Source organism: Esox lucius, chromosome 11 (genome assembly GCF_011004845.1).
Source record: "Esox lucius isolate fEsoLuc1 chromosome 11, fEsoLuc1.pri, whole genome shotgun sequence".
NCBI classification, from domain to species: Eukaryota; Metazoa; Chordata; class Actinopteri; order Esociformes; family Esocidae; genus Esox; species Esox lucius.
The window spans coordinates 27,867,920-27,891,417 of record NC_047579.1 but is presented as its reverse complement, the minus strand read 5'-3'; the positions used below and the strand labels follow the sequence as shown (position 1 = coordinate 27,891,417).

Below are 23,498 nucleotides of genomic sequence, written 5' to 3'. Positions count from 1 at the left end.
ATAGCTTGTATAGTCCCACATTTGTGGAGCTAAGATTTTATAGATTATTTTGTCTAATTTAAGGAATTTTAAATGAATTAAATGTTCTTGAGCAGACTGAAACAATCATACTTTATATAATATACTGTATCTTCATAAATATATATATATATATATATATATATACAAACACACAAATATTTTGTAATATGTTGTGGTAACAACCACAACACTAAAGACATTGGGGTGTTGTGGTTGTTACTTCATATCACTGCATATGACCCCTCCTGGCAAATATTACGTTGCGCTTGGTCGAGCGGTTTGATGAGAGCGTTTTGTGATTATTCTCGCAGTGCAGCGTGGGATAGCGGAGGCGACGGTGTAACCGACCGAGAGAAATGGTGAGGAAGAGATAAATAATCTATTTTTAAAACTAGCAGTAACTTGACATCTGTGTGCTTAACTGCCACTTTCTTTAACTAAATATGGACTTATAGAAACCGTTGGAATTCACTCCATTAAAACCTATAGTTGGTTAACGATAGACATGGATCCCTTTGTTTCGCTGGTTAACGCTAGCTAGCAGATCAGCTGCAATAAGCTTTTTGTTATGGTAAGGCTAGCTAACGAGAAAATGCATAATACTAGCTAAACGTTTACTAGCAGGAACTTGCTAGTTGACGTTGGTTAACTCTCTTTGTCATTTAGCCAACATATTGCCCTCGGTGACACTCGAACCTAATTGTCCATGAAAACCAACGTTACTGTACTGTAGGTACGCTAACTAGCTAGCGTATATTAACTATTGACAACTACTATTAATACGGCTAATTACTAGATACCGTTCGCTGAGAAGCTGCAGTTACTTAACAAGTTAACAATTTATCAGGTTTGACGCATCGGGTGAGGTAGTTTATCGGAGATTTACCTAACATTGTCTAAAAAGATCAACATAGTAGCCAACAACAACTCTGTCAAGGATAGCTACAGTGCTTAACGCCTATAGACTACGCAAGCGTAGTTAGCTGAAGTCATTAATTGGTAGTTAGCTTATATGTTTGGTTTCTGACTAGCTGACCCAAGTGCATTGGAATTTGGGTAGGAACCTGCTACCCAGAAGGCGTAACTAATCATGTAATCAGTGTTAATGAAATGGCTAGCAGCCTAAGTAACTGGTATCAAGGTTAGGTAAAATCAGTGCATCTGTTCAGCATTGTCGAAGCTGTTTGTATTTTTGTTTGTCAGTCATCAGAAATATTTGCATTTTCCTCTCCACGGTAAGATAGTTCTGAGAGTTTAAACCTACTAGTCCATAGACTCCTCTCTGTCAAGTTGTTGGTGGACCCAGGCTTGGTGGCTGAACAACTTGTCTTCACATGATAGTTGTTTTTCCTTCTCATGTACCCCATTCATTAAACTTTAATGAATGGGGTACACTTTCCCCACTATCCCTTGGCCGCTCAGGCCTTTAATTAGACAGGTATGGTCGTATCTCCAGCACTTAAAACCATTCAGGTGGCAGGTCTTGCTGCTCAGTTTTTCCTTATATATAAAACCTCTAAGATGTTACACTGGTTTTAAGATGGGCTTCCTCATACACTCTAGGGCATTAAGTACTAGACTACGTGAAATGTCAAAGGTAGCACATGTTTATCAGTCCTATTCCTGGTTTCTTGGCGTTTCCTGGTCTGTTAGCTAGATAGAAAGTAGAGAGCAGTGGACCATGGTCTGAAAACATTTGGGGAACAAGTGTATTTTGACCAAATGCCTTATCTTCCTTATTTGCTGTATTTTTTTTAGGATGTGTTTCTGATGATCCGGCGTCATAAGACGACCATCTTCACTGATGCCAAAGAGTCCACTACTGTCTATGAGCTGAAGCGCATAGTGGAGGGTATTCTAAAGAGAGCACCAGAGGAACAGAGGCTGTATAAGGTATAAGTGCATGTATACCCCTTGTTTGGGACTGCTCCTAAGTGAGAGAGAAAAAATCTTAATGGCCAGGCCAATGGAAATTACTGTTTTTCCTGAACATAGAATTTCTTTGGTCTAGGAGGAAGAGAATTTCATTAACTAAAACAATCCCAAAAAGTCTAGTTTCTGTCCTGTATAAGCAGTTGTGGGCATAGGCTAAATCAGCTGTACTCACAAAGTGCTTGGGAAGGTCCGTTTACACATTTACTAGGTGAGAAATGTCTGAATGGCTAGTATTTTATCGGCATAATAACAGCCCTCACCTTGCAACTCATGCAACCCCAATTGGTTACCATATGTCATGTTGGTGGCCTATTGATGTTGGGCCAAGGTCTAAGTTCTTAAAAATAATCTGGCCCTGTGGTTCGTTCCTTTCTACTGACTAGTTGCAGTCTTCTATTTGGCTGGATTAAGTGAAATGTTTTTGCTTTCTTGGCAGTGTTGTAAAATATTTACCCTTGCTCTGACATCTCTTAGGATGATATGTTGCTGGAGGATAGTAAGACACTTGGAGACTGTGGCTTTACAAACCAGACAGCCAGACCTCAGGCCCCGGCCACTGTTGGATTAGCTTTCCGTCTTGGTGGTGAGTGTTTATATACCTTTATTTAATTAGGGGGAAAACATTGAGAATGTATACTCTTTTGCAAGCGTGTTCTGTTTATATAATAATTATTTTGCCTACAATTGATAAAAAGCACACAAACATTTCTACAAGCAACCACATAATCATACATCAAAAGATGGCACGTTTGTCCTAAAGTGACATTTCCAGCAGTGATTTAAATTTGTTCAAGGTCACGAAGCATTTCATACTGAGCATTCCTAACAGTCAGGGTTAGTGCATTCCTAACAGTCAGGGTTAGTGCATTCCTAACAGTCAGGGTTAGTGCATTCCTAACAGTCAGGGTTAGTGCATTCCTAACAGTCAGGGTTAGTGCATTCCTAACAGTCAGGGTTAGTGCATTCCTAACAGTCAGGGTTAGTGCATTCCTAACAGTCAGGGTTAGTGCATTCCTAACAGTCAGGGTTTTACTTAGTTAATGCAATATGATATCCCTATAATATAAAACAGACGTAAGTTAACTGTAATTTATTTTCAGACAGACAACTTCTTTACTAATGTTTTACATTTTCAGCAAACTAAATACCGATATACTAATATGAATAAGCTTGTTAAATATGTTGAAGGTTGTAATTGCAAGGCCATGGGAGTTATTGATACTACAGAATAGCATGTGCATTTATGAGTTACTCATGTAGGATTACTGAGTGACTACAGCTTGATAATCCTAAGAAATATATTGGTATATAGAATGTGTAGTGGATAACAAAATTATAAAGTATTTTAAAAAAAAGAGTAAAAATGGTCAGGATTTCCAATTATTAATATTTATTGTGTAAACAATGGTGGACTCAATGTTTCCTTGGAATACCCCTTTGTCCACTTCCAGAAATTCAGCTGTAACCTCTTTTCCAATAGCCTGAGTTTTGACATTGAAATAGTTTTGAAACCACAAGCTGCTGACTCTTCTCAAACCTAAAAAGGTCAGCTTGGTTTAGTAAATGTTTATGAATAACTGTATCAAAGGCCTTGGATAGTTTTATAAACAAGGCAAGTTAACACAATTGAAATCATTTTTGAGCTTGCAGTAAGTGCTGTGACCTGGACTAAACCTGGACTTGTTTTCTTTTATTCTTTTTTTTATATAGTTCTCAAAAAATATTGTTGTTGAACATTCAGGAATGCATTCATGTTTGTTTCAATTAGTATTTCGCCTGTTTTTGAACTTTAGCTGAAAGGCATCTCTGTCAGAATGCTTGTAAAATAGTTTGCTGTGGAAATCTAACTCAAGTACATTCCTTCCTACGCCCATTATTTGCTTTCTGTTGATACTCTTCACCCCCTCCTTATCACCTGAATCTCTGTCTCCAACAGATGATGCATTTGAGCAGCTGAGAGTTGAGCCCTTCTCCAGCCCCCCAGAGCTCCCTGACGTCATGAAGCCTCAGGACTCAGGCAGCACAGCCAATGAGCAGGCTGTACAGTGAAGGAAGGAAGGAAGGAAGGAAGGAAGCAGGGAGGGAGGGAGGACATGGGCAAGGGGAGGGGTGAAATCTGGGAAGTGGTGCTTTTGGTTAGATGGACAGGCTTTACAGACTGCAGTAGGGTAACATATGAGTACCTGTCATATCTTTCACTCTACAGGAAGAACATGAACTCCTTCTTTCAGATGGCGGGGGGGGGTGTATTTTCAAACTCACATGTTGTCACATTTTTCCTGAACTAGACTCACGCATGTTTAGATTCACTCATAAGATCCTTCAACATTTCTGATTTGTCGTGCAACTGTTACTCAGTAAAGGGGTTGGTTTAAACAAGACCACGTGTTAATCAAACTTCTAATTTAATTCATACAAGCCTTGTTTTGGATGTTTTGGAGAGGGTATAGCCTTATGTGATTTGTATTTTTGGGCTTGGTTGGGATTTGATGGGAGTGGCTTTTATTCTTTTTGAATGCCCTCTTGCTGGTTTCATTTGTGTTTCTTTATTCAATATTAATATTATAATTTAGCATTTTTAATTACTCCTTGGGTTGGTTGAGCAACAGCAAGGGTTTGTGAGTTTGTATGGTAGTAGCATATCTAGAGAACATGTGCATGAAATGGATCTGAAATAAATGTTGATGCCAGGACTTAATGTATAACGGAATACGAGTACTCGCACACAGAGACAAACACACAGGATAATGTGAAGATGTACAATCGTTCAAAATGTCATCAAAAGGTATTCTGTTGCCCACTTTTTTTAATTTATTTTTTATTTGTTTTGCTTGTTTAACTTTTTACCTTGCACTTGACTTCCTGTGTGTGTTTTCCTGATTCTGTCTGTAAAAATGTTGTTTACTAATTGTTCATTTGACCAACACTCACCCGAACCCACTTTTTCTACAAAACCAAAGGGGAAAAGGAAATTGGAACTATTGTTTCGTTTAGAGATCTTCAACTTGGATGATAAACAAACAAAGGTTCAAACAACTGGTGTTTTAATTGAAATGGGTGTAAAACGGGCTGTCGAAGAACCCCAGAATTGGGGTGTCTGGGTTAACATCATGCCCCTTTCGATATAATGGAAATTGTTTCCCAACAAATTCATAAAAACAGTACTTTATGATACAACCAACAGCTGTAATTGTCTTGAGTTGACATTTAAAACTTTTGTTTTTCACTTCCTGTGTGTTAGATTGTTATTGCTTTTGTTAATGCACTTTATTCTGTGAAATTTGTTGTCCTGTTATTTACGTAACATAATCGTTTGGCATTCATTTGATCAAATCTATAGGTATTTTCAACAGTAAATTTGGATGGGTTTCGTGGTTTGTACGACAACGTGTTGCGTTCTACTACCAAAAGGAGGCAACGTCTATGCCATTCTTATCACACAATTTATTTCGCACACTTTATTGCAAATTATTCAAAGCTAGATTTTCTATTGGACAATTCGGGTGATCCCTTCACCGTCCCGTTATGAGTTGTTTCCGTTAACACAATACATTTCGAGGTATAATGAATATACCCAAGCAGGTTTATATCGGGTCGTTATATTTTTAGCAAATGGCTAACCGAACAGTTTACTCCGAGAATCATTGGTGACTTAGCAAACTACATTAGTGGCTGTTAAGATTAAAACATGACTGCACACCGAACTCTAGCTAACTACCATTTGTTTATTTCTGATTAAAAAGCTAATGCTACGTTCCAGATATTTTCGCTAGCTCGCTAGTAATTTAGTGTTGGCTGAACTACGTTAAAGTAGTAGATCAAAATATACGTTATTTATACCGTGTTTGTGACCATTAAACGGTTATTGTTCCTAGCGCCACACAAAATCTTATATCATGGATAACTCCTACGCCGAATCAGCTGGTCGAGCCGTACTCGAAATGATGCAGCGTGAATGGGAGCCTCTTTCTCAAGGCGAATTGGACCAACGCCTGGACCAAGCCGTGGAGGACATTCTGGAAGCTAATCTCCTGTCCAAGATTCAGGGAGATGCTGCACCAATCAACATGCAGCTGTCTCAGAAGGTGCAAGAAGATCCCCAAATGCAAAACCAAATTCAAACAGAAGTTATCGGTATAACCGTTCCGCCCGTAGAACAGGAATCTGAAGCTCAACCATCTGGTTGTCCGGAAAACTCCACCGTTCAGGTAGTATGCCCGTATTCAAGTTCTCACTTTTTTCCATTCTCACTTTAAGATGGCATCTATTTTCCACATTCCTATCCACAGATCTTATTTGTTTTTATTCCTCAGTACATTATGAATCTACTCCAGAATTCAAACTCAAAATACAACCAGAGCCGCATGGCAGGACGTGCCCGGTTATCCCTATCCCACACCGTACTCCTGTCACTCACCCTTCTTTCCAAGCGCCTTAGCTATCGGTCTGTCTCTACCACTTTCCGCCTGGAGAAGGGAAACATCCATAGAATATTCTTTTCTTTTTGTGAGCGTGTGAACATTCTTCAGGACCAAAAAATTACATGGCCAACTGGTATGTACATTGCTTAATTGTAGATCAATTAATGTCCTGAAATGTGCACCCTTAAACATTTTACACACCATTTCCTCCAGCACCCATGTTTGTTTCTGGCCCTTTTACCTCCAGGGATAAATGCTGTAGAAAACCTTCCTCCCCTCTCCAGTCTGCTGAGGAAAGCCAGGGGCCTGGAAGAGAAGGGGGTTCCCAGGGTCCTGGGAGTCTTGGGGCACACACGCATCCCTATTCGCCTACCCATTGGCAAACAGGATGTAGAAAGCATGGTTCCAGAGTTAAAGCGGATGAAAAGGGAGGCCCATCCTGACTCCTGGCTGAACCTGGAGCTGGTGTGTAACCATAAAGGCAGGTTGATGCACTGCAGAATCAGCAAAGGATCTGACCTGGATAGAGCCAGTAATCTGAGGGACAAACTCAAGCAGCACCCTGAAATGGTGCCTCCAGGTACCTGCCTAGTGGCTAGAGTTGGATACCCAGCCTCTGCCCAGATTTTGACACCGTATGTAGTGGGTCGAGGCTCCAGGGAAAATCTTTACAACAGGTCCCTAGAGGCCCATTTTGAAGTCTTGGACCAGGCTGTGGCTGACCTAAAAGCCAGATTCCAAAGGCTCAGGTATTTAGACATGGGTAACTATGAGAGAGCCAAAGCAGTCGTCCTGACTGCCTGCATACTCCACAATGTATTTATTGATATGGGAGATGTGAGAAAGGGACAGGTTGAGAGGGAGGCTGGGCCACAAGAGGATGAGGAAGAAGGAGATTGTGATGAAGAGGGTGTGAGAAGAAGAGAAGCCATTGCAGATTTGCTCTATAAAGAATTGGAATCGGGAACTACGTAAAGCAGCGTTGGATGGTTTAAGGTTAATAAACAATACATTCAATGCTAAGCAAGATTCAGAGCTGTATAAACCCATGTATTGTTATTGGATGGACAAAGACTAGAATTTCTTTCTTTGAATGGAGATAAACAGCATTTGTTTTATTTTGAAGAGTATCAGAGCAATATTTTGTATTTTTTCCATATGTAGGATTATTTGTGTCCTATGGCAGAACTACTGTATGTACAATATGTCCATTGTAGGCTTATTTACAGGGAGTTTTCCCTTTGTTAAATGTTGTTTAATAATGGGTGCTTGTTAACTTAGTACAGTGTAATAAAAAGTATACAATGACATGGTTGAAACACTTTCGAAACATTTTCAAGATTCAGTCTTTTGTTCCATGGACAACCTTCCGTTCATCACACTAAATCTAAAAGGGTCCTTGTTCAGTGACAACCCCTTTGCTCCGGTGTGCTACTCCTTTGTCAGCTGGGCACTATTTTGACTCTGCGACAAGCTGGAAATGGCACGAGCTAGGTTATTGATAGCTTCTATTTTCCTTTCCTCCAGGGCCTTCTGCTGGGCCCACATGTTCATCTTCCTCTCCTGCAGTTCCATGTACAGCTGCAGAACATCCTGAGGGGGCCTGGAGGTGAAGGGGGCAGGTGTCAGGGAGGGTGTCGGTAGGATCGGGGTAAATCGCTTGCTGGCAATAGATTTGCCCAGCTTGGTACCATTGAGTTTGTTCCTGCGCTGTGTGTCTATCTCCTCCCGGCTCTTTCCCAGAACCTCATGCATTGCCTTGAAAAACTCCCAGTGAACACTTTGCACCCCGAGTCTCTTGGCCCGCTCAGCATTCTTCCTGTATGTGGCCAGCATATTCCGCCACTTCAGGTCGCACTCATATGCCTTGACTGTAACATCTGGGCTCCCAGCTGCCCTTAGCTTGGCTGTAACCCTCTCAGCCACTGTCTCCCATAACTTCTTTTTCTTGCACACTGGCTGGTCAAAGTCCTGGTCCATTTCTAGGCGGGTTTGGACAAGTTGCCATGTCGCTTGTAAAGTCCACACAAACTCTGTAGTTAAAATAAAAAATTATATATATATATTATTAAAAATATATTTTTGGTAAATTTGTTTTACGTTATCATGTATTTTTCTTATAACCTGTTTTAAGCAACGACCTATTGAGAAACTTTGAACACACCAATTGTTTCTGATTAATACCGGTGATTGCAACCACAAACTCATCGTGCTCCTCGCATAAAACGATGAATGAATGCAATCTGCTGACGAGATGCACTGACCTGCTTTCGATTTATCGGGATCCAAACTGGACACCGCTGGAGTTTCATCTACTTCAACACTCTCTGTTACAATTGTCTCAATGTCCATATTGTTAACTAATAAAAAAGCAAGTTGTTTGAGATTGCATATGACAATCGATTCTATTGAATAATTTAACAACTCTACTAAAACAGCGATGATTTTTCTCGCATCAACTAAAACGATGAATATAACAACTCCACAATTCTTTCCACCAACTCGCACGGATTGTAGCCATTACATCATATAGCAATATGGAATATGTAGTTTTCACAGTTCTGCTGAAACGAGATTTGTTGTGTGCTAATCAAACCATATACCCTGGTTTCTATATATTTATATTCTAACGAGAATGTATATATTATTGTGTTCATTAATATTTTCTCCATAACTAATTATGGCTTAATTGTGGTAATTGGAAAGCAGTTACGACTACAAAGCCCATGGTGAAATGGAGCGTCCCACCCCTTTACACATCCCTCCTCCTTTTCCTGGCCGCGTCTTGTTTATCGTCCAGCTAAAACATGGCGATAGCGGCTAGCTAAGACGATTATTTTTCGTTTTATTGAATTAATTAGGTCGGTGGGAATAATTGATAATTGCAAATACTTTATTACTCTTGAGATTGGTAGTGAAATCATAGCTTTGCATTACTTGCATTTTCTCCATAAGTCATCGTAATTGTTGGTTGGGCCTTCTCACGTAAAGAAGCCTTTTTTTAGGGAGTGGACGAGAGGTTTACAAACTCCAACTACCAGCATTGCTGAGAGGTGGGGTTAAAGGGTAAATTATTTAAGTTGTCATGCTGGTATAAATGCGTAGTAATGCGGTGAAGGGTTAAATGGAACGCAGAACGATGTTTTTATTAGAAGTCAAACTGTTTTAAATTAAATTTTTGTCAAATAATTTGACAAATTTATTTTAACAAACCCACAATGTAGTTACTCAAGTTTTTATGTATTTTGTTGTTTACGCTGCTTAACATTTAGAAATGTTCCTTTTTGGGTTAACAAGTTGTTAATGCTAACGGCTACACTCCGTTCGTATAAGCTGGTAGCATAGTTAGCATACAGATTGGTGATTGTTGTGAAATCTTTTTTTAGTTTAAGTGCTATCGATTGGTGACGATGACATGAAAAACGTCGAAATTTATAACAAATATCACACTCATTTTACCTCAATATCGTGTGAAAGTCACCCACAAATCATAGTATAAATATGGGCCAATCTGTCTGAGACAAAGGTCCAACGACAGCATCTTTCAGTTTCCATGACATTAACATTATTTGGGTGGAGTTTTATTAATCAGTTTAGCTCATATATTTGTAAATCTTTTGGTTATTTCCAGACTTTTTTACTTTGGAAAAATTAAAAATGACAAAACATTTGATTTAGCTTCTTTTTTTTTTTACTGTAATCTTTATATAATGTAGAGAATGCTTTGAAGTAAAATGAACTAAAATAACTATACCTCATTTCTGTCCCTCTACCCCTATCAGCATTCATGTCATCACTTTCTGTCTGAAGTGACTGGTTAGGATAAGCAGAAGTGCTTGTGGGTTGGAAGCCATTCAGGTTATCATGGCCTCAAAACCTGTGCCAGGGAACCGGAAAAGTGGGACAGGCAATGCCAAAGAAGTGTCTTCAGCTTCCCCAGAGTCCTCTCTGACCTGGTGCCTGTCTCAACTCTCAAAATCTGGGAGAGCCACAGCTGAGCGCCAAGAGCCAGGGACAGCAGGACCGGTCTCCAATGCACCCAAAGAGCTAGAAAAGAGGGTCAAAGTTGGGCAGTGGCGAGCACTGGTGGCCATCCGCACGCAGCACATTAAAGCAGGAAGCAGTGGGATTTCCAGATTTCGAGGCCAGGGTGGACTACGCCTCCTCCTGGACCTGCTCAAGCATCCTGAATGTTCCAGGAAAACTCTGGACCTAGCCCTCAGCATCCTGGCCAACTGCTGCACTGAAAGACAGACACGAGTTGAGGTGAGACGGAAGGTTGTAGGATCAATCAGGCTTTCAATTAATTGAAAATGCATGTTTAGAATGAAAAGTGATCACTTACATTATGACATGGAATATCTTATCTCCCCTCAAAGGTTAGGAAGCTTGATGGAATATCTACTGTAGGTAAGTATCTATCACAAGACTTTCAAATGATTCATTTCACATAGAGCATATTTACATTTCTGAAACTGTTGCTATCTTTCTCAGTGGATATTCTGAGGAAGAATGTAGCCATGGTGACAATCCAGAACAGAGCAGCCAGGGCGTTGGGTAACTTGGCCATGGACCCAGAGAGTTCAACGCTCATCCACTCTGCCGGTATGTCTCACCTTCTCTACCGGTGTCCTCATGTCACTTTCTGATGGTTGATGGTTTTCTGATGGTTGTCAAGGGCAAAAATGTGACTGTGTTTTATCTTCTGCACAGGTGGCATTCCACTCCTGCTCCTCTGTGTCTCTATGTCATCTTCCCCATCCTCTCCTTCTGATGACCCTCTGGAAGCCCCCACCCCTAAAATAGAATGTGCTCAGTCCGCTGCCCGTGCCCTCCTCTACCTTGCAGACACCCCATCAAACCGACTCTTGCTGCTCACCCAGGGTACTATGACAGCCCTAGCCCCGCTTATTGCTCCTGAGTACCCTCTGGGTCTGAAGAGGGCAGCTCTCCGGACCCTCCATGAGCTCACCAGGGGCTGTGGTGTGGAGTGTGCCAGAGAGGTGTCCCGATCTGGGGTTCTAGCTCAACTAGGTGTCATGGCTTTGGGGGAGGCAGGAAAACCCTTTGAGGAACTGGCTTTGAAAACGCTTGCCAACATGTGCACTCAAGGCTGCTTACGTCCTCTAGTGGGATCCTTGGGTGTCATCCAGAAGTTTACGGAGGAGGTAAAGAAGGACAGCCTCAAGTCTGGAGTATTCCTTAAGGCTCTCTGCTTATGCTGCAAAGAGGCAGTGAACCGGGCCAAGGTGAAAGAGAGTGGCGGGTTGGAGGTATTGATTGGCTTCCTGGGTGTCCATCGGAGCCACCCCCTTGCCCGATTGGTCATTCTGGCTTGTGTTGACTTTGTTTATGATGAAGCTGCCCTGGAACAGTTACAAGATCTGGGACTAGTTCCCCTGCTAGTCGCTCGGTTAGTGGAGCTGGCTAAAGGTGAGGAGGCGTCTGCTGGAAAGACCGATGTGAGTGCCGCCTCCGCCATCTCTGCCTCTGAGCTGCTTTCTACAACATGTTTTGACTCATTTGACTTCCCACCCCCTGAGGGAAACAGGAAAGAGGAAATGGGGAAAGAGCATGTCCTTGGGTCATCAAGCTTTCTAAGCCTGAGGTGAGTGACCCGACTCACCTTTGCTCCCATCTGGGTTTGTACACCTGTGATTTATTCTAATGTTTAAAAATATTCATCTGACCGGTCATTCTGCTGCCCCTTCAGGTCTTGGTTGGTGTCCGAGGGATTGATCTCATCTGAGGGGGATCTTCTCGACTCTTCTGGGGGCACTGAGGCAGATTGGGTTATCCCCTCTTCGTCTCCTCAAACTTCATCCTCTGGCTGTCATTCTCCTTTAAAATGCTCATCTCCTACAAGATCACCACCTTCCTCAACTCCCTTAGCCCCACCCGAATCTGGGACTCTTTCCACTCCCTCTACATCAACATGCGATCCGGCTCAGGTCCACATTCCGTCTTCCTCAAAAGCCGCTGACCTGTCTGCGTTCGTCCCTCTACCCTCCTCTACCTCCACCCCCCAAGCCCAGCCTGGCACCTGTAACTCTTCTCTTCCTATCCCCGCGAAGCCCCCGCTCACTCCCACCTCCCCATCCAAGTTCTCCCCTCAGAGGAAAAGGCCACGTGTGACTTCAAGCAGCCGCTCCAGTGTGGTGCCCATCGACACCCCTCCCTCGGTGTCCCGACCTCAGGCGTACAACCATCCCTACCACCCTGAGCCCTGGGCCCCGGAGTCGCCCATCCTTCTCCTCCTCTCGCGCTTCTCTCACGCCACCGACCCCAGTGCTGCCCTGGTCAACTCGGGCATCATCTCCGGCTTACTGTTTTACCTCAGCCAGCACCAGGACCCCAGCGGCAGGTGCTTCCGCATGCTATGCAGGCTGAGCTGCAACCCCAATTGTCTGCAGGCGCTGGTCCGGACCGGCTCAGTGGCTCTGATCCGCCACCACCTCGTCCAGAGAGGGAGTAATCCGGAGAGTTGGGGAGCTGGCGAGAGGCAAACTGATAGAGTCAAAGCCAAAGTGAAGCAGCTGGGTAAGTTTCAGCGGTCGTGTTGTGACAGGATGTTGTGTTTTCAGCTTGCATTACGCTGCTTTGATGTTGTCGCTCAATACACCAATGTCTTTAGGTCTAGCTCTGCTCAGTAATCTGCGCGTCCAGTGTGAGTCTGGATTTGGTTCTGGAGTCCTGAGCCATGTGATGCTGTCCGGCACAGAGTCAGACAAACTGAACTGTGCCCTGTCTCTGCCACTTATTAATGGGTGAGTAGTAGCACATTGTGACGGTGTCATTTCACACAGCATTATGAGATGTACACTGACATGTTTGTGTCTTCCTAACAGGAACAAGGTTCTGTTGAAGAAACTTCTTCTGGACAACGGTGGACTTCTTTTGGCTCTGGAGCCTCTGGGATGTAATGAGGATGACGAAGAGGAAGAGCATCACAGCAGTGAATGCCGACTACTCCTCTCAGACTGTCTCAACTTCCCTCAGCATGTCTCTGCCCCCCAGGTCCACTCTTTATATTTTTCCCTGCTGATTGGTTGCCTCTCCAGCCTGATGGGTTTCCCCAAAACTGTACTGGACAAACGAAGGTCGAGGATACTCAGTCCCATCAAACCGTCGTCGGTCGCTGAGACCAGTAAATATTCACCCCCTCCCTTAAAAATGCCTCGTCTGGCCTGCCTTTGTCCTTACAACGAATCAACCTATGACCTCCTCTTCCTGCTGGATGACGGGAGTCAGGTGTCAGCCAATAGGGAAGCCGTGGCAGGGGCGGAGGGCACTGAGGTGGTGGGGTCCGAGTACTTCCGGGCCCTGTTGAGGGGGGGCTTCGGAGAGGCCCAGGGAGGGACAGGGGAGGCCATCCCCATCAGGGACGTGACCCAAGGCATGCTGCTGCCAGTGCTGCACTATCTGCATGGCTGTCGCCTGAACCAGGATGGAGAGACGGCCGAGGACCAGGGCGAAGACACCGGGAGGGAGGGCCGGCTGCAGTGTCAGGTTCTAGGAAGCCTGGCTTCTGAAGGACTGGTTGTCTGTAAGGACAGCCCAGAGGAAACGTCACCAGAGGCCCAGAGCTTCCAGAAGACCCCACTGGCTGAAACCATGATGGGGGCCTGTAGGTTTCTGGTGACAGAGTTGCAGAGGGATGTGGAGGATCTGTGCGTGTCTCTGCTGAACTGCTCCGCCAAGTCCGCCTGTCGAACTGCGGACAGTGGGAAGAAGCCTCCATCTAACACTGACCAGTACGGGTCGGAGGGGGAGTCCGCTGATGAGAGCTTGGCCAACCGTACGTCTGGACTGGAGCTGAGTGGTTCTGAAGCCCAGATGGACTCCTTGGCCCCCGCAGGCCAGACTGAGCCACTACATAGTTCTGGACTCCAGCCCTCTCAGCAGAACGAGACCAGGCAGCCCCCAGCCACTGCTGCTGGCCAGAACGATGATACTGTGCCAAAGACCTCAGGGCCACGACCATGCGTCAGTCCTCTGAAGTCAAGGTCCGCCTCAAAATGCTTCAAGAGACGTTCTTCTAAGCTGCGGCGTGTTTCAAACGCACAGAAACCGTTGGAGGACTGTGCCCAAGACTCAAAAGTTGTCAGGGATCGATGGGCCCTCCTACCCCAGGTGTACTGGTTCTCCCAGCGGTACAGCTACCCTGGTCTAGGCAAGGCCTGCCTGTCCCTGCTGCTGGGCTCTCAGGGGTCCTCACAGCCCCGCCCTTCCTCCCTAGCGGCAGACTGCCTGCGGAGACTGGCCCGAGAGGCAGACTGTACAGAGACTCTGAAACGCGACCTAGTGAGTCTGGCCACCAGGGCTCTGACCTGAGAGAGGAAGAGCAAAGCGGGAGCTTGGTGTGGGGATGTAAACTGAGGAGAAACCGAGGATGTGTGCGGGATACAGGGATGATTACGGGATGAGATTATGCTATGTGATTTGTCTGTCACTAACCGCCATTAAATTCAGTTTCTGTGCAAGTGAAGTCATGTTGTATATAAAACGCAAAACTCAGCGTTTGATGAAACCGTACGTATCGATATAGCATTAACAGAACAAATTTTTATCGTTTGACCGGGTGGGATCTTTTTTGTTGTTAAAATGCATTTTGTGAGAAATGGCGGATATTCCTTCCTGGGTAGATATTGAGAGAATAATATATTCAAGTGAAAGTGGAGTCAAGTGATGATTATGCTGTGGTCGTCCTTCCACCGCCATTTGGGATTCAGTTTATTCAGCGGAAGATTAAGACATATCGGGTCTTCACAAGGTGGTGAAAGTGCACAGAAAACAGCTTGATGTGCCTTAGAATAATTAGGCCATGGAAGGTTGTACAGTGGTGACATGATTGATGCATGGCTGCTATTTAACCAACACAAAAGATCTCTTTGAAGCATTACAATGTCATAATTTATCCTACGTTAGACCACCCACGCTGTATTTCAAGCTTTTTGCTAGAGTACATTTGCTGTTTAAAGTGACAGTTTCTTTTGTAACAAAACTTTCAGTGGAGTTAAAAATACAATGGAAGCATCCATCTTGAGATTTCTACATGGAGAAAGTACTGGTCTGAAAATGCGCGTATTTTCTTTGAACTGAGCTTAGAATACTGGCATTTAAATTTGTCGCCGTTGAATGGAAGCCTTCGTTAGGTTGAAGTTATGAACATTTGCCAGTGTTGTTTCTTTTATTTTTTACGTGTCTTCGTTTCAGAATGGTCAAACATGTATTTTGAACGTTAGCCTTCATTTTATGTGAATCTCTATCTTAATCTCAAATATTCCAACATTGGTCTTTACAAAGTCACAGATTTAAGCTTTTGTTTGTTTTCATTATTCGGAATAGCCTACGTTTATATTTAAAGGAGCCATGCCAATATTTTAAGGTTGGGTGCTCAGTCATAGCCTTGGGGAAAAAAGTAGCTCATGGCTCTCTAAATTACATTGTATTATAATTTATTCATATTAGCTTCATGTATTATATACATGTTTTTTTTTTTTCACGTCAACATGTTATATTTTCAGTTTGAATGGAAAAGCAGTTGAGTAAATGTCCTGTATCAATGACTGGAATAATCAGGGTTGGACTGGGTGCCATGCCATGTTGTAAATGCTGTAAATACAGAGAACTTTAGGACTAGAGCCAAGGAGAAAATAACCGATTAGCTTTCACTCGCCTCATGTGAATCCATACTCCTCAATAAATCTTTTAGACTTCCTTTTGTCTTTTTGTCGACTTTGATCTGCTTCCAGTTCCAGTGCACTTGCGTCAAACTTAATCTAAATGACATGACTGAACCACATGAATGTTGGCCATGTGTAATGATGCCAACAATTCAACATATAGCATTCAGAAAAAACCGAAAATTGCAGCCTATGTTCATTAGACAGACAGATGTTGTGACTGGATGAGGTCCGTCTTGTCCTTAAGTTATTTGGTGTTCAGAACTGGGATAAACTTCCATATTCAACACAACTTCCATTCTTCCTCTTAAACAGCGTAAAATTGGACCGTTAAGGGGGAACAAATGACAAGACAGTCTGTGGTACAGTAGAAGTGGTACATTTATTCCTGACAGGGTGCACCACAGTGGTGTTACTAATTGGCCCCTGGGTCAGTAGCGATATGCCAGGCTCATTACAAATTAGAGTATGAAGCTGTCAGTGGAAAGGTTGAAGATCTTCATAAAAACTCAGGAGGTCTTAGTGGTGGGGGCCCTCATAACCATCAGGAAGAGGATTGGTGTGAGGGTTGTGGAAGAGAGAGTGGTTTCCATCGCCCCAAGGCCATTTCTGAAAGATACAGGGCATCAGTTGTATTTATCATTCAGGATGCATTTGATCTTGCCTTTGGAAAGTGTTAAAAGATTAACATGTTTTTGCCAAGTAAAAAAAGCGAATGTCTCTTTCTTACTTGCTGACTGACTACTCCTTGTTAAATAGCGTAGTGGTTAGAGAAGCGGACCTGCGAACTATATGTCCCGAGTCCTTATCTCCTCGCATGGCAAAGCGAAGTAAGCATTATGAATGATTCCGGATAGACAAAAACTTCACTGGCTAAAACCGCCAGCGACTACATTATAGTAAGCCTGAAATGAAACAGTTTACGGTTAAAGTGCGACTGTTTCTGTGGGATTTTCGAAGTACGTATTTGTGCATGCGTTTTGGGTCAGGATAGACAAACACATTTGTTGGCTACAACATAGGCTACAGTAGTTATGTTACAGTGAGCCTTAACTAAAACTATACGGTTATATTGCAACTATTCTGGCATGGAAAAGTTCATCTTCAGTCTCGCTAGCAATTGCTAAATTCTTATGATTATTCCTAAGCAATTAGTAGATACCAATAAGCCTTTTACTGGCTAATAAACAGTTCAAACGGCCAGTGGCAAAAGCTAACAGTTCATAGGAGCTATTTGTGGTGGAGGTAAACTTAATAAGAAACGTTAGTCAGTTTAACACAATGCTCAATGTTCAGCGACTGGTGAAATGCGTAATGCTGTGGCGTTATGGTTAAAGACAGTGCCTCTAACGTGGAAGGCTCAAGTTTGAATCTATTGTGAACAACAACATTTATCTATTTTATTTCCACGATTCTCTCAGTTTTTTATCGTCATCTTTCTTGATAGTTATTGTATTAATGTCGTTCACGAATGAGAGAAAAAAGTACAATGTTACGCCATGAAAGAAAAAAACACGTTCTTATGCCATGAAATTAAATAGCTTTGGCAGACTCGCTAGCAATTGCTCAATTGCTATGACTATTCCAGTAAGTTAGTAGATACTAGTAAAGCTTATTACTGACTAATAAACCTTTCAAACGTCCTGTGGCAAAAGCTAACAGTTCATAGACGCTGTTTGTGGTGGAGGTAAACTTAGTAAGAAATGTTAGTCAGTTTAACTGTATCAATATCATTCACGAATGGCCAATTAGCTGTTAAAACCGCCAGTGGCAAAAGAGGATTTGTTCATAGACACAAGAGGCTGTACAAGTCAAACATAGAGCTCTTTGATGTAGTGGTTAGCAACGCTGCCTTTCACGTGGGTGACTTGGGTTCCAATCTCAAGAGGTTAATACTTTCTATTGTGGTCCGGCTTAACTAGGCTTGCCTGGTTTCTTGTTTGTAAGGGATTTTACTGTCTATTTGACAGGGAAAAAGGGAAAGTTAAATCACTGACTCAGTACATGTCAGTATATGTCCGTCAGTCAGTCAGCACATGTCAGTCAGTACATGTCGGTCAGCACATGTCAGTCAGTACATGTCAGTCAGTACAAGGCACCAGCTTAGACCGCTGGACCACCCTAGGCCACTTGAATAACTTCTAATCCCTGTTTTTACTTTATTTCTGTTTTCTTATTTTTGAGGCTTCGTAAAACCTCCCTGGTCTTTGTGGTTGAACATGTGTGGGGTCATTCAAAGTTAACCTGGCCTAGTGTTCCAATGGGCCTCTGGTGCAAAATCTGAATCTCTGGTTCAAATCTGTCCCACTGCCCTTTCAGCAAAAAAATATATTTCCCAACTGTCTCTACCTAATTAAGATTAAAAAAAATAGATAAATATAATAATCATGTAAACCCCTATTTTTGCACAAAATCCATGGATGACTAAAAACAAATTTAAAAGGTGTGCTTTGATACTATGGGAAAGGCTAGTTATAGTGTCTCAACATCTAGTGTGAAGTAAATGGTAACAGTGTAAAAAATCAGTCACTTAACAAAATTAAAACTGGAAAAAAAACAACATTAAATATAAAACATGCCAAATATAACTAAAATGAAAATACAAAAAAGGGTCTGGCTTTTTTCCTCAACAGATAAATAACAATGTGAGAAGTTAGTCTTGTGTGTGTCTATAATATAGTCCATACTTAACAACAGTGTCTTCTGCCTCACCTTGGTGCGGATACGCAGGTGTGGGTAGGGCACAAACTCAGGGTTTTCATGGGGATGGTGTTGCATCTTCAGATAGGCGTTGGCCATGCAGACACCCACACCAGGTAGAGCCAACACGAATGTTAGAATCTTCCAGGTCCTAACTGTGGAGTTCAAACCAGTTACAGTAGATCAGACAGATATAGAAATAGTTTTAGCGTTCCATCTGGACATCAGCATAATCCTGTAACAGAGAACCTCCCAATATCAGTGGCTGAACCATGGGTCCTTGTTTCAAAACAGCAAGGCAGGAAAACATTACAAATGTTGTCTGTTAATACTATAAACTATAAGCTGTATGTCCAAATCCTACAATGTGATTTTCTGGATTTTTTCTCATTTTGTCTCTCATAGTTGGAAGTGTACCTATGATGAAAATTACAGGCCTCTCTCATCTTTTTAAGTGGGAGAACTTGCACAATTGGTGGCTGACTAAATACTTTTTTGCCCCACTGTAAGTTGACTGGCAGGTCTAAATATAGCAGAGCATTAGTATTTCCATAATGTACCGGTAAACTCCATATTTCCGCAAACATTCGTTAATATTGTACCCAGAAACCCCACTAAAGTTGTAAGGCAGAGAGAGAAACATTAACACAGGATGAATAATTAAGTCCCTGACCGGATCCTCCATCATGGCCTGCATGTGATGCAGCAGCCAATGCCCTGCGAGCCACCATCGAAGCAGGAGACGCCATTTCTGTGGAGTAACAGAAAGGTAACTTTCAGACAATTAAACAGAGAATTCGCACATCCTTTCAATGTTTGTTAAACAGAGAGACATCATGCTATGTGAATATGTTTTTAAAAATTTTAAATTCATATAACTGGCATTTATTTCACATCTTCCAGTACATTGTTGCTTAAGATGTCATGTAACACATAATATAAAAATAACAATTTCACATTATCCTCTATACTACTCTTAATGTCTTATTTCCGCCAAAGAAAACTTTTCTTAGGCTCCACCCGTCTCTGACATCATTCCCTTATTACAGTGCACATCATTCCCTTATTATTATCCTTTGCTCTGCAGTGAGCCTGTGGAGTGTCATCACAGGGCACCTTCAGAAGTGCAATGTTTTTAACATTGTAGGATGCACGTGATTAAATGTATTTTTGTTCAGTTTTTTTTAATATATATATATATATATATATATATATATATATATATATATATATATATATATATTTATTTATTATTTTTTTTTTACATTTTTTATTTAAATAAATATTTTTGGGAGATCGTTGCAAAGACCCCTGAGGTACAAAGGACGCCCTGCAGACCCATACCCCCATTACCTCAACAACAAAACCCAGCAAAAGCCCATTTTTAACTGTTTACTTTAGATCATGGATGTTGATTGGACGAGCCGCATTTCAGTTTGTGTGTATTGGCTGTTACAGTCACACCTCTGCCTGCTGACAAGTGTTTGATCTGAAAAGGAACGCTGCGCCTCCATTACAATGTCTATTCACGCGCACGTAGCTGTCTGATTTATCGATTGCCTTTTTAAACATTGTTTCCTCTTGTTCCTAGCGTACCATTTTCTTTGTTTATGTGGGGGTTATTTAAACCTAGCTGTAGGCTTGTCAAATATCAATTATTTTTTGCCTTTGCCTGTAGCGTACAGTTTAATGTTGCGCATTGTGCACGGAAGAGACATGACAACCTTTATCTGAGGAATGAGAAATCAGGCATAAACGATATTATTATCATGGATACATCAATGTAAATGCCATGAGACGAAAAGAAGAACCATACATTATGCACCTAGTTATTTATTTATTTGACGTGTAAATTAGCTATTGTTGGCCAGCTCGCAAGTAACAGAACTGCAAGAATAGACTAATCAGTCGGCAAGAATGTATTGTAAATAGCAACTACGCAATCCAACTGGTCACGTCGGTGGCAACTTGATAACAAATCAATAATCAGTTGTTTGTTCATATTACATATTAATGGTATACATGTAATTATAAAAATAAATGTTTTAAGGAAACTTAAAATCCAATCGCTATAGTAAACTAAAGCGCTTGGCCATTGCGTCGGGGTGATCAACACATTTGCCCTTGACAGTTGTCATACAGTTACTACCTCGCATACCCACAAAACGTATTTACTAACTATAATGTCAGGAGGACGTCGTGAGGACGCTCACCCAACATTCGACTTTCCAGCGTATTAACGATATCTTTTTATTGTTCGTGTACAGTAGTCCTTCTCAAATAAAGTCACACGTTTCTTACGTACCTATGGTGGGATTTCAATAAAATAAACAGTTACAGAAAGAAACCATGCAATAAGCATGTTTATATTGAAATAGGAGGTATTTGGGAAGCAGCCATTTACACATAAGATACAATGACCAATCTTACTAACGTTTATCTAAGGTCTCACCTTTAATTTTGTTGTTCTGTCCTTTGCCTCTCTAACTTTCTCTTTCTGCACCTTAATATTTGTTTGTCCTCCAGCCTCTTCTGGACTCAACTGTGAGACTCCTCCCCAATGCAACCTGTAAATCTGCCAATGCCTATCAAGTTTATATTTGGTCAAGTGGAAAAGGCAGTAGGCGGCCCTCTGCTCAGAGACGAAGAGAGAATAAATTTCATGGTTGCATGACATTCTGTTGTGCTTGCTAAAACAAAGCACAACTTAAGAAATTCTTCAAACGTATTCTCCTTCCGCTGCCACTTCTAGGGGCAAAATCATAAATGCTAAGACCAATACTTTAAAATGTGCAGACAGACCCTCTGCATAGGGCTTAAATTTTTTTTTAATAAAACCATTTAAACCCCTTTTAAATGTGCCTAAATACTCCATAAACTCAAATGGAAAATGTTTGGATTCACCAGTGCTGTTAAGCGTTAAAGGGAATGTGAGGGGTGGCCTGGGACCTGAAGGGTGGCCTGGGACCTGAAGGGTGGCCTGGGACCTGAGGGGTGGCCTGGGACCTGAAGGGTGGCCTGGGACCTGAAGGGTGGCCTGGGACCTGAGGGGTGGCCTGGGACCTGAAGGGTGGCCTGGGACCTGAAGGGTGGCCTGGGACCTGAAGGGTGGCCTGGGACCTGAAGGGTGGCCTGGGACCTGAGGGGTGGCCTGGGACCTGAAGGGTGGCCTGGGACCTGAAGGGTGGCCTGGGACCTGAAGGGTGGCCTGGGACCTGAAGGGTGGCCTGGGACCTGAGGGGTGGCCTGGGACCTGAAGGGTGGCCTGGGACCTGAAGGGTGGCCTGGGACCTGAAGGGTGGCCTGGGACCTGAAGGGTGGCCTGGGACCTGAAGGGTGGTTGCTGAGCGGTATAGCGACAGTATATCACATTGGCTATGTCCAAGAGGATAAAAACAACTGCAGGTGACTACTGAATGCTCTACGAATTACTTGGCATCTTAAATAACATCCCAGTATTATTTGTAGATCTGTCAGTGAGTGAAAATGTATCCATGATGCATAGTTAAAAAAAAAAATCCTTTAAAAACATTACAAATCTGTGAAGTCTATGTGACTATGGCCTATGAGTTGGGCTTTAGACAATGCTGATGTCTGACAGAACTTACAACGCTTAGATAGCTATTTTAAAGATAAGCTAAGCACATCATGTGTTATAGAAATCAGTTTTATGATGTGCTACACAACCATTGGTCGATACATGCAACGACTTCTGAACATGAAGACAGGAACATAATGAATGGTGCCTCTTGAAATATGACTTGAATTTGATCCAGCTGGAAGTGGTTCAGTTCAGAAACAGACCCCACAACTATGGGGTCACAGTGCCGTGCCATGTCTCTACAGTCTGTTGCCTGAACTTACTTGGTTTGAACATTATCAATGTTGGGCTTGTTCTTTGTTTAATGCCCTTGAGCTAAAAACAGCACATATTTTCATCCTGTCATTTAATATTTCTTTAACTTCCATGACTGCACTTCACTCTTTTTTTTGGAAATACTTATTGTACTGTTACCATAGGCTATGATTCAGCCCACTAGACAGTCTTTCTCTGTGTGTGTATCTAATGGTTCAGACCACTAGACAGTCTTTCTCTGTGTGTGTATCTAATGGTTCAGACCACTAGACAGTCTTTCTCTGTGTGTGTATCTAATGGTTCAGCCCACTAGACAGTCTTTCTCTGTGTGTGTATCTAATGGTTCAGACCACTAGACAGTCTTTCTCTGTGTGTGTATATAATGGTTCAGACTACTAGACAGTCTTTCTCTGTGTGTGTATCTAATGGTTCAGACCACTAGACAGTCTTTCTCTGTGTGTGTATCTAATGGTTCAGACCACTAGACAGTCTTTCTCTGTGTGTGTATCTAATGGTTCAGCCCACTAGACAGTCTTTTTGTGTGTTTATCTGACTTTGTAGGACAATGAAGTCCGTGTACCTTATGAGTTTCATCTGTGTCTTTGTGTGAACCAACCTGTCCTCTATAAGATTGAACCTTGATTTTCACACCTTGATTTATTGAGCGTTTACCATCCGTCTGAGCGGCTTCCAGCTCCAATCCAAACAGGGGCGAGTGCCAGACTTGAAGTCACCCTGTTCGGGGTGAGGGTCAGCCAGTCATGCAGGCAAGCAGTCTGGCCGTCTGGCCCTGTGTTATTGTGGGCACAGGCTGTGTGACTGTATTTGTGCGTAGCCACTCATTGAAACAAACACGCTCACTCACACATGTGTACACAC

At 42.5% G+C, this 23,498-nt stretch overlaps 5 protein-coding genes across 8 annotated transcripts; 3 read left to right on the top strand and 2 right to left on the bottom strand.

Moving 5' to 3' along the window:
• The first annotated feature begins 262 nt into the window (after positions 1-262).
• elob (elongin B) lies at positions 263-5,182 on the top strand. 2 transcript variants are annotated; one of them, XM_010874149.3, is made up of 4 exons: positions 263-380; positions 1,780-1,914; positions 2,431-2,539; positions 3,893-5,182. In XM_010874149.3, exons 1-4 carry the CDS (start codon positions 378-380, stop codon positions 4,003-4,005), a joined length of 360 nt encoding a protein of 119 aa, XP_010872451.1. In that variant the 5' UTR covers positions 263-377; the 3' UTR covers positions 4,006-5,182. The 2 variants fall into 2 exon arrangements, with proteins under 2 accessions (XP_010872451.1, XP_019906643.1); XM_020051084.3 differs by lacking the exon at positions 263-380 and adding an exon at positions 1,175-1,256.
• Positions 5,183-5,268: 86 nt separating this feature from the next.
• Positions 5,269-7,685, top strand: LOC105012958 (protein ALP1-like). Of its 2 annotated transcripts, none has more exons than XM_010874147.4 (3): positions 5,269-6,164; positions 6,270-6,510; positions 6,625-7,685. In XM_010874147.4, exons 1-3 carry the CDS (start codon positions 5,853-5,855, stop codon positions 7,350-7,352), a joined length of 1,281 nt encoding a protein of 426 aa, XP_010872449.2. In that variant the 5' UTR covers positions 5,269-5,852; the 3' UTR covers positions 7,353-7,685. The 2 variants fall into 2 exon arrangements, with proteins under 2 accessions (XP_010872449.2, XP_010872448.2); XM_010874146.4 differs by having other exon boundaries at positions 6,246-6,510.
• Positions 7,472-8,900, bottom strand: si:dkey-66i24.7. Its single transcript, XM_010874148.3, has 2 exons — positions 8,642-8,900; positions 7,472-8,410 (listed from the first exon to the last, which is right to left on the bottom strand). The coding sequence occupies exons 1-2, from the start codon at positions 8,727-8,729 to the stop codon at positions 7,809-7,811; spliced, it is 690 nt and encodes a 229-aa protein (XP_010872450.1). The 5' UTR covers positions 8,730-8,900; the 3' UTR covers positions 7,472-7,808.
• A 236-nt stretch (positions 8,901-9,136) lies between these two features.
• armc5 (armadillo repeat containing 5) lies at positions 9,137-16,098 on the top strand. 2 transcript variants are annotated; one of them, XM_010874145.3, is made up of 8 exons: positions 9,137-9,430; positions 10,160-10,643; positions 10,757-10,787; positions 10,872-10,982; positions 11,091-11,985; positions 12,091-12,917; positions 13,012-13,144; positions 13,226-16,098. In XM_010874145.3, the coding sequence occupies exons 2-8, from the start codon at positions 10,242-10,244 to the stop codon at positions 14,709-14,711; spliced, it is 3,885 nt and encodes a 1,294-aa protein (XP_010872447.2). In that variant the 5' UTR covers positions 9,137-9,430; positions 10,160-10,241; the 3' UTR covers positions 14,712-16,098. The 2 variants fall into 2 exon arrangements, with proteins under 2 accessions (XP_010872447.2, XP_010872446.2); XM_010874144.3 differs by having other exon boundaries at positions 9,137-9,443.
• Positions 16,099-16,426: 328 nt separating this feature from the next.
• LOC105012956 (cytochrome c oxidase subunit 6A, mitochondrial) lies at positions 16,427-21,321 on the bottom strand. The gene is made up of 4 exons (XM_010874142.4): positions 21,216-21,321; positions 19,437-19,514; positions 18,776-18,918; positions 16,427-16,672 (listed from the first exon to the last, which is right to left on the bottom strand). Exons 2-4 carry the CDS (start codon positions 19,510-19,512, stop codon positions 16,583-16,585), a joined length of 309 nt encoding a protein of 102 aa, XP_010872444.2. The 5' UTR covers positions 19,513-19,514; positions 21,216-21,321; the 3' UTR covers positions 16,427-16,582.
• Positions 21,322-23,498: the final 2,177 nt, after the last annotated feature.